Here is an 18,541-nt window from a genome sequence, read left to right as displayed (position 1 = left end):
TATCTCTCCTTTAAATTTATTCAACAAAGCCAAAAATTAATAAACCACATACACTTTTTTTAATTTGCCCCCTAATTTGATCCCTCTTTCTCGCGTAAAAATAATTAAAATTCAAACATGTTATATTTTACTAAAAAGGATCGAATCGTGAAAACGAATCTACAAAGCTATCATGAAAAAAATTTGAAAAAATTTGGTTTTATAACTTGGGAAAAAACTAGTACCTAGGTAAAGCTCTAATATTGAGGAATTTTACAAAATTAAAAATTACCTCAAATTTTATATTATACAAAAGATATTAATTTCAACTAATATTTACTTTTACCTTCTTCGAAAAAGTTTGAATTCTAATTTGAGTGATAAGATTAAAAAAGAGAGAGAATAATTTGCCAATATAATTATTATTTTTATTATTATTAATTGTCACCCGTTATATCATAAAATTATTTTTAACAAAACATATTAGTAATTAGTTATAAATAATAATATAAATTTTTAGATATTTTTAATATTTTTTAAAACTTATGAACATAAATAATATTTTTTTAAAACGTTGCTACCAAACGTTAACTAATTATTTTGATTCATGTAACATGTGAAAGCAAGGAAAGTCAACAAAAACAACTTCAACCACGCGTTAATCCATGAAATTTGGAAGAAACCACGTTCGATGCATTAAGTTTTTATTTTTATTATGCTTAGAATGAAAAAAAGTATTATCGATTGTAAATTATAAAATTAAATGATATTTTAGCTATATTAAATATATTTTTAATTCAAAAATATAACAATATGACGTACTAAATTATCACTATATGAAACTTTAAAGAAGTGTTAAACCGTCTATAGAGTCATTCGTTTGAAACAATAATAAAGAACGGAATAATAGTATATATATTTCTTCAAGAGAATATTTCCATACACATATGTGACCTAATAATACGATAAATAACTTTATCCGTTGCCGTCAAAATGTGACAAATAAATTAAAATAGATTAGGAAAAGAAGATAAATATATCTCAAACAATCGTAAATGATATGCAGATATCATTTGTCATACTTTAGGGACATTGATGCCCATATGCCCTTCAGTCTAATGGAAGACTAAATAAGGACACGCACAATTTTATACACTGATCCGATGTTGGGTCGATCGATAAGATTATGCCACGTGTATGTTCGTTAGTATAAATGATACTCCCTCCGTTTAAAAAAGATTGACCTCCTTTCCTTTTTAATCCGTTTAAGAAAATGACTTCTTTCCCTTTTTGGTAACATTTTAATTTCAGCTTGTCACGTGACATGTTTAAAATCACAAGATTGATGAACAATTTAGTACATTTGACATATCTTTGATTTAGAACGACTTCATTCAAAAGTCTTTCTATATATTCTACAACTTCATGCTAAGTCAAATCAGATCACTCTTTTTGAAACAAAGGGAGTCTGGTTTTTGGACGGCAGAGGCAACAATAACAGTAATGTATGACGGAGGATATCCGTATATTATTTACGATAGTTGGGGGTATATTTGTCTTTTTTTTCTCTCGATAGATTATAATAGACTCCATCTTCTACTCACATAGCTTCCATTTTTTTTCTCTTCTCCAACATCATCAATGGAGGATGAAGAAGAAACACAGCAAATACTCAAAGTTCTCGAAGCACTAAAACAAGCTTCACAACAACTACAAGCGAATCCAGAATCCGATACATCCGAATCCGACTCATCATCTTCATCATCCGCCATTAAAGCTTTGCTGGAGCTCGACACTTACTCCGACCCAAACCTCTTAAATCTATCTAACCATCTCTCCGATCTCAAAACCCTAATCTCTTCGTTACATAAATCGAAACACAAACATGGTAGAATCAAATCATTCCTCACTCGTAGAGTCAAAACTCATGAAATCACAAAAGTTGCAGAATCAATCGAATCAGAAATCCAAGCTTGGATTGATCGAGAATCGATTACAAATCTCACTAATCAGCTTCAACAAATCCGTTTACAATCAAATTCATCGCAATACGAAGAAGATGAAGATGAAATCGTTGAGAAATTAACTATTTTCCATGATCGATTGAGTCAGGGTTTCAATATAAACCTTCAGGAATTGTTATTGAAATCAAAAATTTTCTCCGAGCTCGAATTTCTCATCTGCTGCGACTGTAATGTACCTGAGAAAATTCGTGAAAAAGCTGGATACGCTTTGAAAGAAGTTGTACTATTCAACAAAGACGTATTCGTTGGGCAAATTCTAATGGGTCAAACAATAAAAGCTTTGATTTCAATGGATTCTCTGTGTTCATTGGAAGTTTTATCTTCGCTTATAAAAGCAATTCGAAGTCCTTTCGTCGATGTACTCGAATCCGTTGGTGGAATTTCAAAGGCGATTTCGTATTTAAACTCAGATGATTTGCCATTCAAGGTAACTGCTATGGATTTTGTACTTGAAATTGGGTATTTTGGGAGAAAAGAAGCTGTAGAAGCAATGTTGAACTGCGATTTGATTAAAAAATTGGTGGAGTTACAGAGGTCTGATTTGGGTGGTGATTTGATTGATTTGGGAAAAGTTCATGAAGAAGAAATCGACGAAGATGAACACGAAGAGAAAACGAAGAAGAAAAGGGGAAACAAAGAGAAGAGATTTTTGGAGAAACATCCATTTGCGAGCTGTGTAGCAAGATTTACAGTGCAATTGGAAGTAGGAGAAGGATTAAGACAGAGAGAAAAAAGGGGATTTAAACAGGAGATATTGAAGAAGATTAGAGAAGCTTGTGATACTGATGCTGAAGCTGCCACCATTGTTGCTGAGGTTTTATGGGGTTCTTCACCTTGAAACTCTCCGGTTTCGACCGACAAGTAAGCACGCGAGTCACGTACGTTTAAACACTATAACTCGTCTTCTTCTCTATTCAGTTGAACACTATAACTTATAACATGATTATCTGAATACCATCATAAACACGTTAGTATCGAGGATGAACGAGACATAATCGGAATGAATTGGAGTATTTAGTTATCGTTTAAAATCAAGTTGACGTGCTTGTAAATGTATATTCTCAAAATTGAAGTGTTTTGTTGGCTTAAAAGCCGAATTTCAAAAATTATTATGTTTAAGTATGATTTTTTTTTTTGAAAAAAAACTATTGGTGTAATTTTTGTGGATTTGTTTTATGTTTAATTGTTGATGTATGTACTTCTTGTTGTAAAGGGTCAGATGAAATAAATTCTATAGATTTTTCCTTTTAAAAAATTATTTTTAGTTTTTAAGAACTCAATTTATTTACTATTTTTGTCTGAATTTCATGAATATATACGTGAAATTTAGTTATTTTTACTTGAACTTTACGCATAAATATGTAAACTTCAGTCATATATAACTTCAAATAACATATTATCTGAGATTATTATGAAATAATAGTTATGCAATTTTTTAAAAATGTATAAGTTAAATTATGAAATTTTTATGAAAAAGGATGATATAAAAGAAATATTTCTTTTTAATCATGTAACTCACATATAACATTTTTTTTTATTACATAAGACTTTTCTTTTTGTCCCACAAAAAAGTGAACCTAAATCTTATGCTCTATGATGTTTGTAAAATGCTTATAAATTAACACCTGAGTTGTGATATATTGATGAGAGTGTTTTTTATCTTTAATCAGAGGTTTTAGATTCGAGCCTTAGGTATGGAAAACATTTTGTTAGGAGCGCCACTTTTGAATGAATTCTGCAAAGTGTGATTCAAATTTAGTTGAAGCTCAGATGTTAACACCGGATATCGAACGGAAAAATAAAAGAAATTAACGCATGGCTGCGGCAATCATTGTGTCCTAATAGTCATGATTATTTCTAAGCGCTTTACTTAATTGTTCGCATTATGTTTTTTCGAAAGTTAATTTAATCATTTTTAAAATTATATTAATTCAATATATTAAATAAAACTATACGAAAAGTACTGTAGAATACATTTTTTTTTTCATATTAATATGATGAAAAAACATGTCGTAAAATATTAGATAATATTTTTTATAGTCTAACTGTAAAAGAAAATTATAAGAGGACGAAATAATATATTTTTTTAGATTATTAAAAAAATAAATGGAAGAAATAATATATTTTTATTAAAAAAAATATATGGAGGATCAATGGGATAACTTGCGATATATATATGAATAGAGTGGTGGAGAAAACACTAGCAAAGATAAATACGTAATTATTAATTTAATTGGTATTAAAAGATAACACGTTATTTTGACTTCTTTACCTTATGTGTTTTTTTAAAACAAAAAACTAGTTTATCGTGTTTTTATTTGAATTTTTAAAAATCTATTAAAAATAATTTTTTATTTAAAAATAAGAAAAAAATTTGTCTATATATAAATTATTTTTTCGGTGAAATTATACTGAATATGTTTATTATGATTTATTTGTCTTTTATTTATGAAGTGACATCGTAGGCCAAAATAGTCAAATATTCGAAAGTAGCAAATGGGGACACAAGACGTGTGGCTTATAAAAAGTCCTTTTGTATTTTGGAAATTTTGGATGATGGATCTTTTGTATTATTATAATTTATTTGACGTATCGTTAGTATCGTTGTGAGTTATTTTAAATTTGAATGAGTTGAAAATAAATTAACATAAAATGTTTTTAATGACACGTACAAAAAAATGATAAATATTCCTCTAAATGAAATACGCTCTAGACATTTCCTTACTTTTCATATTTTACTTATATTTACTCATACTCTTATGGGTTAAATAATTTAAAATTTATCGATTCGAAAGATTACTTAAATATGAATCGATTTTGATAATACCATGAACATGAGAAAAAAAAGAAGATAAAAGGCATTTTGCATCAATATTCTCTAAATTTTTTTTTGAAAAAATAATAAAATTGTATATCATTATCGAGACCATTTTTGTATTTATATGTTTGTCATACTTTAATTGACTAATTAACAAAAAAATAAAATACGTGCATGTCTTTCACTAATATAAGAAAATGATATGGGAGGAAGCTACCTTGTGAATATAATAAAGGAAAATTGCTGAAGTTATTTTTTTTATTGGTTAAACATCATGATTTCTATTGACTAATTGGGGATGAAAATATTTTTTAATACATTTATATACATATTTCAAATATTAAAACAAAGCCGTTTGAATTTGAATGATTGAACAATTTGTGTAATCAAATATATGAATGTGCATAATCTATTTACTTTTAAATATAATAATATATATTTTCAAATAAAAAAATAGTAATGACTAGTAATAGTGGTGGTGATAATCGTGATGTTGTAGATGATTAGTGTTGTAATGATTGATGCCAGTTGGCGGTAGTAGTTGTGATGGGAAAGTTGGTGGTTTGTTAGTAGTTGAAGGTGGTGACTAAATGATTTGTGATAGTTGACAATAGTGGCTGATAGTGTCGATGACAACGGTGGCAATTGATGGTGATAATCGTAATGATGAGGTTAGTTGATACAAGCAACTATATCTACCCATACAGATACGAGTAACTTTATCCATCAAGACTCGGTGAAAGAGAAAGATGGATGTTATTGCTCAAAAGAGCACAAAAAATCATCAAGTACTAGAAAATGCATTGAAAAAAATATCATCCTTCTGGCATCACAACTAGGATCCTGCTAGCTTTTTTCAAGCTAATTATTACAAGATCTGCAGAAAACTTTTTGTATGCTCTTCTAAGTTACTCTACTATACAATTATTACTCAGATACAAAACTACTACATACCAGACACCAAAAGAATGTGTCTTTTTACCTATCCTGGATTCGATAAAATTGATCAAACAATAACGAAAACATATCAACCTTTGCTCGTAGCCATACTGCTTCGCGGAAAATACCATAATGTGGAAATCGAACTCTTAGGCAGCTACGACGTTTCATGACATCTTGAAAGCTTAGAGAGGCTGCACCGAAGGAAAAATTTAGTGGCCTACTTTGAATCGAAAAGAAAAGTTCATCTAGCTACCAGAGAGTCTTCAATAAGTTGGTCATTTCTCTTTCTGCGCAACAGGGCTCTCGCGATGGAGAAAAGTGCGATAAAAGCTATTTCCATACGCTCAGAGCTGCTTGTCTTGATGGAAACCTGGCCCATCTTCTGGTTATTGAGGTTTGCGCTCACTGACATGTTTGTACCTCGGCTCACTCTGAAGTCAGTTTGTAAGTTTCCGCTCAACACCATTTCTTTGTTAAGAGAGAGAACTGTCATCGAGAGACTCAGACTTTCGTTTCTCACTGGATAATCCCTTCCTCTTAAAGTAGCTACAAAGCTCCCGCCATAGGCTGCTTGCCCAGCACCCCCCATCCGACCAGCGTTCACATTAAACTTCAGTCTCTTTCCAATTGTAAAACTGTCTTCACACTTGGCACCAAGAAAATACTTATCCCCGAATGGTATTACAGAAATACCGCATTCAGTGACATTAGTTCTTAAAGTTCTTACCTTTGCATTACTGTGGATAGTGCAGATCAGCTCTTTATTAGCAGATTGTACATCAAGACCAACCGCATAAGTGGCCCCACCTGGATTGGTGAGAGCTGCAGCAAACTCGGATTGAACACTGAAGTCCTGTTTGTCCTTGCTCATTTGTCCATTAACCGAGGCAAATATATTTTTTCTTATTTCTGCACTGCTCTCGAGGTTAATTCCATCAAAGCTCACATCATGGTCCCATCCATTGGGATCAAGGACTGGTCTTGCAAGCCACTGTTCACTGGTGATGAGACACCTGTATCTGTGGATAGGGCAATCTGAATCGAAGCTTGGAGGAATAGCCATATCAGGCAAGAGAACTGGCTCTGGAGGGCCCTCCTGCTGGTTATCAGACTCATCATCTGGGGCTGCTTTACCCTCACTTGAAGAAACTCTCTTTTCTCTTTGTCTACGAGCTTCTTCTATCAGTTGTTTTTTCAAATAGAGGGTTTCTCGGTAGTCTAGTTCGTCAAGATAATCCTTCTTTTGGGAACCACTCAACCTTTCAAACTGAGACTTGGTCAGTATCCGAATAGGAGGTAACTGATCATATTCGTCGTCTTCATCATCTGAGTCTAAAAGAGAAACCTCATCAATTTCATTCTCAGCTCCGCCACGTCTTATCTGAGCACGATGCTTTAGAAAGGATGAGAGAAGATGCGGAAGAGAAGGCAATCGTCCTAGATTTGATGGCCCCACCTTTAGGCTGTCTTCAAAGTCCAATAGGGTATTAACATCACTTAGAACTTTGGTACATATGCACAGCAATAATAACTGAGACTTCCACACCTGCCCGTTAGGGAGAATCTTCTCTCCAGCATTATTGGTCTTACAATTGGGATCATTCTCCACCAAAATTACAGGATTTTCAAGCTTAGTGTCAGAGACTGCCTGGTGAATATAATGTTGGACCAAATCTGTGCAGGTGGTGACAAAAGAGTCATAGTTAACAGGATATCCGTTTGTTCCTTCGGGAAGATTGAAGGAAGAATGAGTCATTACAAGGATAGTATTAAACCAAATTGCAGGACCAAAGACTTCCGTTATAAGCTTCAACAAGGGGAAATCACTGTAGCCCGTGTTGATCAAATCCAGGCGCTCAAAATACAGGACCATATCAGGCGTTTGTTTCCTTAAATATCGTCTCACAGAATGCAATATCTTCTTGTTTTTTCGGATATTACTGGGTGAGGGAGGCAATAAACCAGGAGTGTCAATAAATGATACTCTGATGCCATTTACCGTTCCCACAATCTCTTGAATATGGTCAGTAGCAGGCTTGAACGCGTTGGTTTCTGCTCTTGATTGGTCAAAAATGGAATTTATGGTTGAACTCTTGCCAACTCCAGTTCTACCCAGTACAAGGATCTTAAATGAGAAATCCAGTTGTGGTCGGCCAGCAGCTTCTTGTTCTGCTGCTATTACACGGGCTCTCTCAATTTTAAGATTTGCCCTTTTTAAATCTGATTCTCTAGCCCGTATCAGTGATGCCAGCTGGATCCGGTATAAGACCTTTGATGCCAGAAGGTTGTCCTCGGACAGGCCAAAACGCTTAAGAAGGCGCAAGAATGTAATCTGAAGGGCTTCAATCTTTACCACTGGACTAGGTTTCTCATCAACCCTAAAATCCGACTGAAAAGAATTTTCGCCCATCCGTTGTTGTGAATGGAAATTATTTGTATTCTCTGTATGCTCTTGATTATCATTATTGGAAGATTGTATTGTATTGGCTAATCTAGTTGTCGTAACCAAATCAGCAGTGTGAGCTGAACCAAAAGAAGAAAAGAATGCCATCAACAATTTGACACAACAGCGAATACATGTGGAGATCAACAGTCAATTAATAAAATAGCGAAGTGCATATGGGCCGGCATTATCTACAAATTCATAAAATTCTTCTATCCACTATCCAGTTAACTAGTAGAACAATAAAATCCAAAAGGATATGCCTGAGTAAGGTGCTATTTCAATTGAAACTAAATAGGAATCCCAACATAACAACCTTTACGACCATAACAGGATCTGCATAGAGCTTCGCTCCTATCAACAGATAAAACATTGATACATGGTTTTATTTGCTGTCATTATCTTTTACACAAATCAACAGTAATTCTGGTCTCTTTATGCTTCTTTTCGTTTTCGAATGACTTGATATTCTAGGGAATGTATTACTTACCAGAACAAAGAAAGTGCCTAACCCATTGAATGTGTGAAATGTGCCTTAGAGACCACATTTGGAATTAATAGCAGTTCCCAATGAACCGTTGCACTTTGGGTGCACACAAATTAATGGTGTACATAAATAATTTTGATAAAAGGTCTACATAAATAACACACACAGAACCACGTAACGATGATAAACAAAGAACGTAGGACTCTTTTTTTTAATTAAAAATATAACGATCCTGATGACTTTCCCTCCCTCTCTCCTGCCTTCGACCACTCCCTTGGTAAAAATACAAATAATAAAATAAATCAGCTACTTCACGTCGAGAATTCAAAAAGAATGCCCCAACTCTACAAGTAAGTAATTATCTTGTTATTTTTCTTTCTAATAAATGCATTTGGTTAAGCTGTTTCCAATACTATAGATTTTGTTTTCAAAATATGAACTACTTCCTCTATCCCAATTTATATGGCTCTTCCTATTTGGGGACTCCCCCAAATGTTTGACAGAATTTTTTTAATATACAAGCCTCCCAAATTTCAAAAAATTAAACTTTGATGTTGTGTTTTCTCAATCAAACTGTCTTTTTCACGATTATTTATTATCTGTTACTATCACTAATATAATATATATGCCACATTTTAAATCTTAAACTCCAGGACTCAAGTACCATAATACAAAGAAGATTACAGGGGGTGCTAGGCATCCGGAATCTGGGAGTGGGTTCATATCAAATATCAATTGATTCTACTCTCGTACTCTAAAATATCATGTTGCTCGGACTCTTCAAAAATGTCAAGGGGTGTGTATCGGATTTGCCAAAAGTAGTTACTTTTGGAGAATCAGACACGGGTGTGGCATTGAAAGTGAAGAGTCCGCGCAACTTAGCTAAATGTGAAGCATGTAGTAATTGTTAAGCTGAACGCAGTATTTGTGATCAACAAAAATCAAAACTTCACTTTTGTCTATATAATCAACACACGAATAGTAGAAATGAGTGCACCCAAGGGTGTGGCCTAGTGGTCAATGAAGTGGGTTGAAAACCACGAGGTCTCAAGTTCAATTACCAGTGTAGCCAAAAAACACAAGGTGATTTCTTCCCAAGCCCGGTACATGTGCTGATAAGAGAAGTAGCAGGTACCCCCTGGAATTAGTCGAGTAGCTCACAAACTGGCCCGGACACCACGATTATCAAAAAGAGAAAAAACGGTAAAAATGTAGTATACTAATGAAATAGAAGAGCCTTGTTACGCTTCTAGCAGCAAATTAGTTGATCTCGAGGAAGATGTTATGACTGATTTGCAGTGCCCAATGATATTAACTATGACAATAAAGAGTATAAACTAAAAGATATCTCTTCTCATTCGCCAAACAAGAACTCATTAACTCACCAATTTGTAGCCTAGGACCATTTAGATTTATTTCCTTCTATAATGTAACAAAACTATAAAGCCTGAAGTAAACAATGATTACCTTAAAAGGAAACAGTTTAAAAGTTTAACAATTAGCTACTCGAAAAAGTTATACATGTACTCCTTGTTGCACGAGAAGGTAAAATTTATCGTCAGTTTCAGAAAGCATAAGATGGGATAATGTAGAACATCATTCAAAAAACCAAGAAAACTCTGCAGTAGATTTTTCACCTCTATACCACAATTTCTTTTGCTTATTTTAAAGAGAAACGAACTCATAATTCCATAGAGTTTCTTTTAGATAGTTGTAGATCTGTCTTCCAAGGACTGAGAAGGCAGACCATCTACGCAGTAGCAACAACAACATATCCAGTGAGTCCCACAAGTGAGGTTTGGGAAGGGTAGAGTGTAATAAGACGTCACCCCTACCTTGGGAAGTAGAGAGGGTGTTTCTGATAGACCCTCCCCTACCTTGGGAAGTAGAAAGGTTGTTCCACATAAACCATCGGCTCAAGGAAAAACATTTCAAAGCAGGTCAGAAAAAGAAATAGCGGGAGTGAAGAAGTCATGGCAAAATACTATAGAAAGTATGTCTAAGCATTCCGTGGGATAAAAAAGGAAATGTAAAGCAAAAACCAACAACGGAAATGTTGAAGCTATAAGACAATCAGAAACACCGTTGCCAGGCTAACATGCAGCCATTAATCCAATGAAACAGCAAGAAACTAGAGGTGAATTATTAACCATAGTGCATGAAGGACAATTACCTGGGTGGTCAAACCCTTGATCAGGATGTTCCTCTGACAAAAAGTTATCTGATGCTAAAAGTGGTCTTGACGAGGCTACTGACTTGGTTATCAACTGTGACAGGACCCAGTCCCTGAGGCTCATCATGTTTCCTGCACACAAAAGGACAATGTTATCACAATATTCAGCTTGCCCCTTGTAGTATAAGACTTTAGGTGGTGACACCAACTGAAGATGTTCATACAATTGCATCATAGAAAGAATGCAATAGCATGCACCTATAAGTAGACTACAGAGAAATTCTTATATTAAAATCGTGATTGGACCTGTCTGGTAAAGAGAATAATCTAAACAACAACATACCCGGTGTAGGAGGGTAGATATACCTGACCTTATCACTAAGGCAATGCTCAATTGGAATGTGAATATGTGACTTAGTTAGTCCTAATTACTTTCCGGGGTGAAGTGAAGAAGAGGAACTCTCGAACTGCTTGAATAAGAACACTCCTCAAGATGATTCCAGGATATCTCAACCAAATTACCGGACCAACTACGGAACAACCAAATATGGTGATCCACCGATCACATTGATCAGTTTACTTCACACTATCAGTATCGTAGTTTCACTCTTATGTTTCACAGTTGCAGAAATGCCAAGTAAGGCTATGTACAGTATGCTCAATGTGCTCCCTCCCTTCCCTGGACCCCGTACATAGAGGGAGTTTAATGCACCAAGCTTCCCTTTTAATATTTCAAACTTGCCATTTATTTGATGAGTGATATTTCCTACATGAACCATCTACGTCGAAATTGCGAAACATCAACCAATAAAAAAAATAAGCATACCTAGTTCTAATTCAATATGCAAAAAAATAAAATAATCTACAGTCCTTATTATGCCTTTTCTGTAATCAAACAAGATATACAACACCGCCAAGTGAACTATACTTCCTAGATCAAGGCAGCTTTCTGAAAGAAACTTACAAATTAACAAATACAACCACAATAACTATATCTCAATCCTAAACTAGTTGAGCCTAGCTTTATGAATCTTTAAAAATTCATAAAAATCATCAATTTCCTTCTGCATTTCAACATCCAGGAAAACAGGAAAGAGTTAAGAACAGGTGTCAAATACATACCTGGTTAATACTTACTTCCCATCAGCATTGAAGAAGAGCTTCAAAACAACAAAAATGAACCAAAAATTAGCAAAGTATACATGAAATCCAAATCCCAGACCAAGAATCTACCTTTTTATGGTTTATCTACTGAATTAAGCAAAACCAATTTCAAAATATCAAAGATAAAACAAATCCCAGATGCTAAAACTGGCAAAAACTCCAATTCCATTTCAAAATAACAAAACCCAGATGCTAAAAACTGGAAAGAACTCAACTTTCAATTCAAAAAAAAAAACAAAAAACCCAGACGCTAAAAACTAGCAAAAACTCAACTTTCAATTCAAAAAACAAAACCCGGATGCTAAAAACTAGCAAAAACTCAAATTTCAATTCAAAAAACAAAACCCAGATGCTAAAAACTGGAAAAAAACTCAAATTTCAATCCAAATTAACAAAACCCAGATGCTAAAAACTAGCGAACACTGACAAAACCCAGATGCTAATAACTGGCTAGAACTCAAATTCCAATTCCAAATCATACAAAATTAAAAACAAATTGAGTATTCATGACAAAACAGAGATTATAGAAAAAGGGAATTTTTTATACCAAACTTATGATAAAGTTCAAGAATTGGGTTCTCGTGGATCGAAATTGATTATGAAGAGACGAAGTTTTTTTTTTGGTTTATGAGATAAGACACACATGATTTTGTTGTAGTGATTCTCCGCCCTAAAATATAATAATTCCCACAATATGATTTTTGTCTTTTTTTTTCTCCACCTTGAAGAAAAAATAAATAATAAAAAAGGAAAAAGTGTAAATTTGTTTTTGAACTATCATGAATTTTATTCAAATTTATATGTTTTGGTAATATAGTGATATTGGAAGTAGATTTTAAAATTTTATCTTCAACTGTTTGTTCGTCGAGGGTTATTTTGTTTTTCGAAAATTTAGGGTTTGCTGGTGTTTGTTTTTGTACTAGTTGTATTATTATAGTTTCTTGATTTTTATACTATGTTATTGTATGTTGGTTATTGTGTTTTGACTATTGCATTATTTTATTGTTTTTTCATTTTTTTTCTTCTTGTAAGTATTGCTTTTCGAGGATTTAGGGTTTGCTGGTGTGTGTCTTTGTACTAGTTGTATTATTAAAGCTTCTTGATTTTGATACTATGTTATCGTATGTTGGTTACTGTGTTTCGACTATTGCATTATTTTGTTGTTTTTCGTTTTTCTTCTTCTTGTAAGTATTGCTTTCAAGGATTTTTAGGGTTTGCTGGTGTGTGTCTTTGTACTAGCTGTATTATTAAAGCTTTTTGATTTTAATACTATGTTATTGTATGTTGGTTATTGTATTTCGACTATTGCATTATTTTATTGTTTCTCGTTTTTTTTTCTTCTTGTAAGTATTGGACGGGTTTCTTTGTTAGCTAATATGTTCTCTACATTGTTTGCTTCTTCTTTGTATGTAGATTTGCTATTCCTTGAGCCGAGTCTCTTTCAAAAGCAGTGTTCATATAGATACTAATAGGTCTGCTTACGCTCTATTCTTTTAATATCCCACATGTGAATTTCACTTTTAAATAAAACTTGTTTTCTCTATTCCAGTCGGGAAGATCATTTTTCTCATTTTTGAAAAACTTCTTTTAAAACCAAACATAAAAAAATTGAAAAACGACCAAACACACACAAAGCCATCTATCCAAAAAGATTGAAACTTGAATATCCAAGAAAAAAAGACATGAAAGAAGAAACATGTTCCTTCTCATTTTGAAGTTGCTATTACTATTATTTATCTATGGTTAGCCACAAAAAAATAGAAAAGGTTACACTAATTATCTCTTTTGCAAGGGATAATATTTTTTGTTGCCAAAATTTCCTGAATGTAGGAGAGTATGTGTGCCTTTTTAAAATTCAGGCTAAGATTACACTCCAACTGAGAATTGAAAACTCAAAGCAGCAGCAACACCACTATGGAGCAAAAAATGTCTACATATCGCGAGCTAACGGGTGATTTCAATCTGGTGTTGCTGCATTGGTACTTCGCGAGTTTCCTTCTAGCTAACCTGATTTTCACTAGCCTTGTAGTAAAGCATTTTCTGCACGTAGAACATCATGTATCCTTGTGCAGCTCTAACGATGTTCTCACTCACCTGAGTGATCCAAGCATCATCGCATTTGTACCATTGATTACTTAACCTCAGATATGTAACGTAATGACCAGCATCAAGTTTACCGGTATGAGTGATGACAGCAAACAACTCAAATTCCGAGGATGTTTCACAGGATGTGTCTTGCTCATCCCCTTCAAAGGAGAAGATTCTATTTCCAAATCGACTCCTCAAGATAGATGAAGAGAGGTAAGGCGACATGTCCAATGAAAAAGGGAACTGTAGGTAGTGATCAACCTTCCTCGACATTTTCTTAATCACAGAATGCTCAAACCTTTTGATATGGAAGCAAGAAACCAGAGGCAGTTTTCTTATGGACATCTGTTTAAGAGATTCCTGTCTCACTTGACAATGTTGGCAGAAGAACTTCTGATCAGAACCCAATTTCTCGGGTCTTGTAAAATGATCTAAACAGCCCATCAACGTAGAAAGTCGACCATTTTGGCTAGACTTTCCGGGTTCTGCTTCTTTTTTCTTGTGAGATTTATGAGACTTCTTTGATGTCACCTTTGCTGAAGTCCCCTGGCTCAGTTCCAAGTCCAAGGAGATATCGATGCATGGATCATATGTAGTAGATGTGAAGCCACAAGCTGTACACATGACATCAGACCGCAAGATTCCAGAAAATACTCTGTGAGCAATGCAACAGTCTCCACTGCCTGTGCCAAAGAAAAAGATTCGGTCAATAAGATGAAAGATTGCAGATTACAAAAAGAAGAAGATTCGGTCAATAAGATGAAAGATTGCAGATTACAAAAGGAAATGAATACTCCAAACAAGTTACGTGCAGTAACACATACTTCAATATACACTGTTTTAAACGTTTAACACACTTTATAAAAGGCAAAAAGCCCTAGTCATGTCATAACGTTTTATGAGTCATTGCTAACAAAACAACAAGGATCCTATGAGGAAGGGCAATCAACACAAAGAGTAGCTTAAAGTTAATACGTCAAAGCTTTCTTGAAGGTTTACCCTAAAACATGGTAAAAGTGTGAGTTAATATGAGAATTATTTAGTAAAAGAGAACACCTATTCTGAAATAAAAAGGACTAACCAAACTGAGACTTACTCGGGAGAGTAGGAGGAATTCTTTTCGCTTTTGTGAAACATCTCTAAGCCTGATAGCAAATATCAACTGGTATATTGCCTATGGCAAAGAAAGGACCTAAACCACAACCTGCAGTCAAATGTTACTATCCTTTTTCAGTGACGAAGGAAGTATGGATCGCCATGAGAGAAGAGATTCTAGAACAAAAAAGATAAGCCTATCAAGTAGATCCTAAGTGCCTACCAAGATGCTTAAGCACATACATTAATCTACTTCGACAGAAATAGCCACTTCCACCCCCTCCTCCTACTCGCAAGAAAATTTCAACAATTTCACCTGCTTAGGTACCTTGACTTTTGCTGTAACTAATCCACTTATTTAGTTATTTGAGGTTTTTAGGTTTATGTTATTGTACTTTATTACATTACATATTACAACAACATGCCTAGGGAAATACCACAAGTGGTCAATTCAGGTAAATTTAAACAATGATAATTTGAGTTTAAAATATAGAAACTTTGCAACTAACAAAGTTATATGAACTACAAGGCTTGAAAGCCCAAAGCAACTTTTCACTATGTCATCAATTATCATGACCAAGATTGAAGACTTCTCATATTTAACTCTATTACTCAAGCATAATACAGTTAGAAATTTCTTAGTGAAAAACGAGAAAATTTGCGAACACTGTTCTTATGGTGGTTACACCAAGGCCTGAAGGACCACACATATAATTGATCAGGTACTTTATCTCTTAATAAATATTAAAATATTAGGTACTGGGGGTTATGTTTCTCCAACAGATAATTTTTTAAAAAGTTCTTTAACATTGCTTATCACAAATTTAAAATAGCCTGATAAGCATCATGTACAAACAAGAACTCATGTCATGTTCAAATATGCATACAACAGAATAGGCTACAAAAATGCAAGAGTGGAAAAACAGGGATTTTGGGTGATGGGGGAGAAAAGATGGCAACTAACAAACACTGTATCGGAACAAATAAATTTACCTGGACTTGGGCCCTTCCCCTTATCATTCTGCATTGTTTCATGAATCCCATCAAGCACGGAAATGAAAAACTCATGAGCATCCTGCTGTTCATAACTTGCAAGATTTGATGCATGCTTCCACCAGCTGTTCAGGAGAAAATTTTACATCCATCAAAATCAGATTTAGTATAGGCCTGCAACTACATACTCAAACAAAAATCTAGATCCAATTAAACAACATACATTGGCATTATATCACAATTAACCTACACACCACTTGCTAATTCTCACTTTTACGTAGGGAAAAGGGTGATACATACAACTCCAACAATATGAATTTGATCTTGTCCCAATGTCAATAGTAATGACGAGTACAACCAAGCTAAATTAATGAACCATTTGAAGTCAGAGGTGGACCCAAAACTTAGAGCCAATGAATTCACAGTAGGTGTAGTCTATTATATACAATTAACAACACATTACGCTGATCTTTCTCCTACCTTAAAGAAAATGAAATTGTTCATGATAGGCCCTCAGCTCAAAACAGATGAAAAAGATAGACAGCAGCAACAAGCAGGCTATCAAAATATACATTATTCTATGCAACCATACCATAGTTCCTACAACAAACCCAAACACAATCTCAACAGACCAACAAAAGAAGACTAAATGCAGACCTGTAGAGGAACTTTGCTGGACTAATAGGGGCCTGATTGCCAGAGAAAACAGCAGAAAACATTGCATCCAAATCACAAGCCAAACACAACACAGGGTTCTTGTTTGTATTATCAGTACTTCTTGTTACAATAGTACTATTCTTTCGTTGGCAAAAATATCTATTATGTTTATCACTAAGGAAGTAATTCCTCAATGGTGGTGTATGAAGCAATGCTTGAAGTACTGAGTTCATAAAACAAGTGTTTCCAAGATTGTTAAGTCCCCTCAAACCCCATTGTACTTCTGGGGTTGCTGTATCATTGCTCATTTGACTTGGAAATGGATTCGAATTCCCAACAATTAAAACTTGTTCATTCACATCGGGGGTCCATGGCTTATACTCCACCCGCCGCCTCTTTCTCGTACTCTCCACCGGTAGTAATGGAGTTTCTTGCATTGATCCAACCACAGCAGCCTCCGTTTGCGCCAATACCACCGCGGCATCGAAATCACGGTCGTACACCTGGTCCCTACACCCACAGCAGAAGAGCTCAGCACGGTCGATATCCACAGCAATGTAATGCAGTGAACGATCAGAATCATCCACATCCATATCCGGATGCGACGCCACGTGCACGTGACAGAGCACAGCGGCGCACGTGACACAAGTATAAAGACGGTGCGGCGCCTGTCTACACACACCGCACCGGACCAACGCCTGGGGCGGATCCCTCCGAATAGAGGCCCGACCCAATGGACGGACTTTCACACAGTCCGGTAAGTCAAGAAACGGGTTCGACCCGACTCTGGATCGGAGCTCCGACAAATGCTCGCATGCCCCACCGCCTGTTGTAGCGGTGTAAACAACCGGTGACCCGTTTTCCACCGCCGGATTATCGATCTGAGGATTTTCGGATTCGAGTGGTATCGGATGATTGTTCTTAGACATTGCAGCTGAAAATGAAGGGGCAAAATAGGAAAAAACAGAGCAAAGATTGAAGCTTGTAATCTATGTTAATAGGAAACTTCATGGATCAAAGTAACCAACAAAATCTATGGAGTTCTCATTTTAGTATAAAGTTCAGATCTGCAACAATTTTCAGCCATTGATAGAAACAAAAATGGAGGAGAAGGTTGGGGTGGAGGGGGGTGGGGTGGGGGTTAGGGAGTTGGAAGTGTAAACTTTCTTGGTGCTATTTGTGAAGAGTTTTGATCCAAAAAGTAAGGAAAAATGTTTGGGGGCAAACTAACAATTTATTTCAAGAATTGGATCTTAGACAATTTTACTTTTTTTTTTATTGTCAAAATATATCGAAAAATGATTGAGTCGATGGTCTATCATAAATAATCTAAGGTAAAAATAAAATTTGTGTTGGATTTGATCGTTGATTAGTTTTTAGACAAATAAAATTTAATTCGTCGTAAATTTTATTTAGAGACGAATTTCTGTTAGCTACGAACAAATATCGATGGATTAGTGATGAAGTTCGTAGAATTCACTTTATAAAATTATTTCTTAGTGACTTTGATAATGTTCATGGAGCCTTTGATTATGGGTAGATGAATAGAATGTGTCTTATACTAAGTGGGTGAAGTGAAAGCAAGAGAGAAAGACTCGCGACTTGGATCAAGTGAAGTGTATCAAGGATAAGGAAGGTAAAGGCTTTGTAGAAGAGACCTCTATTAAGCAAAGATGAC

At 34.8% G+C, this 18,541-nt stretch overlaps 3 protein-coding genes across 3 annotated transcripts; 1 reads left to right on the top strand and 2 right to left on the bottom strand.

The window, feature by feature from the left end:
• The first annotated feature begins 1,568 nt into the window (after positions 1–1,568).
• LOC107024158 lies at positions 1,569–3,258 on the top strand. Its single transcript, XM_015225071.2, has one exon. It carries the CDS (start codon positions 1,621–1,623, stop codon positions 2,839–2,841), a length of 1,221 nt encoding a protein of 406 aa, XP_015080557.1. The 5' UTR covers positions 1,569–1,620; the 3' UTR covers positions 2,842–3,258.
• A 2,319-nt stretch (positions 3,259–5,577) lies between these two features.
• LOC107025996 (translocase of chloroplast 90, chloroplastic) lies at positions 5,578–12,734 on the bottom strand. The gene is made up of 4 exons (XM_015226814.2): positions 12,578–12,734; positions 11,989–12,026; positions 10,867–10,998; positions 5,578–8,286 (listed from the first exon to the last, which is right to left on the bottom strand). The coding sequence occupies exons 3-4, from the start codon at positions 10,991–10,993 to the stop codon at positions 6,005–6,007; spliced, it is 2,409 nt and encodes an 802-aa protein (XP_015082300.1). The 5' UTR covers positions 10,994–10,998; positions 11,989–12,026; positions 12,578–12,734; the 3' UTR covers positions 5,578–6,004.
• Positions 12,735–13,702: 968 nt separating this feature from the next.
• Positions 13,703–18,045, bottom strand: LOC107026229 (ubiquitin carboxyl-terminal hydrolase 22-like). Its single transcript, XM_015227127.2, has 3 exons — positions 16,864–18,045; positions 16,207–16,331; positions 13,703–14,801 (listed from the first exon to the last, which is right to left on the bottom strand). Exons 1-3 carry the CDS (start codon positions 17,790–17,792, stop codon positions 14,029–14,031), a joined length of 1,827 nt encoding a protein of 608 aa, XP_015082613.1. The 5' UTR covers positions 17,793–18,045; the 3' UTR covers positions 13,703–14,028.
• Positions 18,046–18,541: the final 496 nt, after the last annotated feature.

The sequence above is a fragment of the Solanum pennellii genome, chromosome 7, assembly GCF_001406875.1.
Source record: "Solanum pennellii chromosome 7, SPENNV200".
NCBI lineage: Eukaryota > Viridiplantae > Streptophyta > Magnoliopsida > Solanales > Solanaceae > Solanum > Solanum pennellii.
This window is presented reverse-complemented; position numbering and strand designations above follow the sequence as displayed.

Bases quoted from the DNA above. Each gene is read 5' to 3' on its own strand.
- LOC107026229 (XM_015227127.2), bottom strand. From the start codon at position 17,792: ATGTCTAAGAACAATCATCCGATACCACTCGAATCCGAAAATCCTCAG. The intron at 16,332-16,863 runs GTCTGCATTTAG...TCTCCTGAACAG, and splicing joins CCAGCAAAGTTCCTCTACAG to CTGGTGGAAGCATGCATCAA. The intron at 14,802-16,206 runs GTAAATTTATTT...TCTTTGGCACAG, and splicing joins GGGGAAGGGCCCAAGTCCAG to GCAGTGGAGACTGTTGCATT.
- LOC107024158 (XM_015225071.2), top strand. From the start codon at position 1,621: ATGGAGGATGAAGAAGAAACACAGCAAATACTCAAAGTTCTCGAAGCA.
- LOC107025996 (XM_015226814.2), bottom strand. From the start codon at position 10,993: ATGATGAGCCTCAGGGACTGGGTCCTGTCACAGTTGATAACCAAGTCA. The intron at 8,287-10,866 runs GTAATTGTCCTT...CTTTTGGTTCAG, and splicing joins TCAAGGGTTTGACCACCCAG to CTCACACTGCTGATTTGGTT.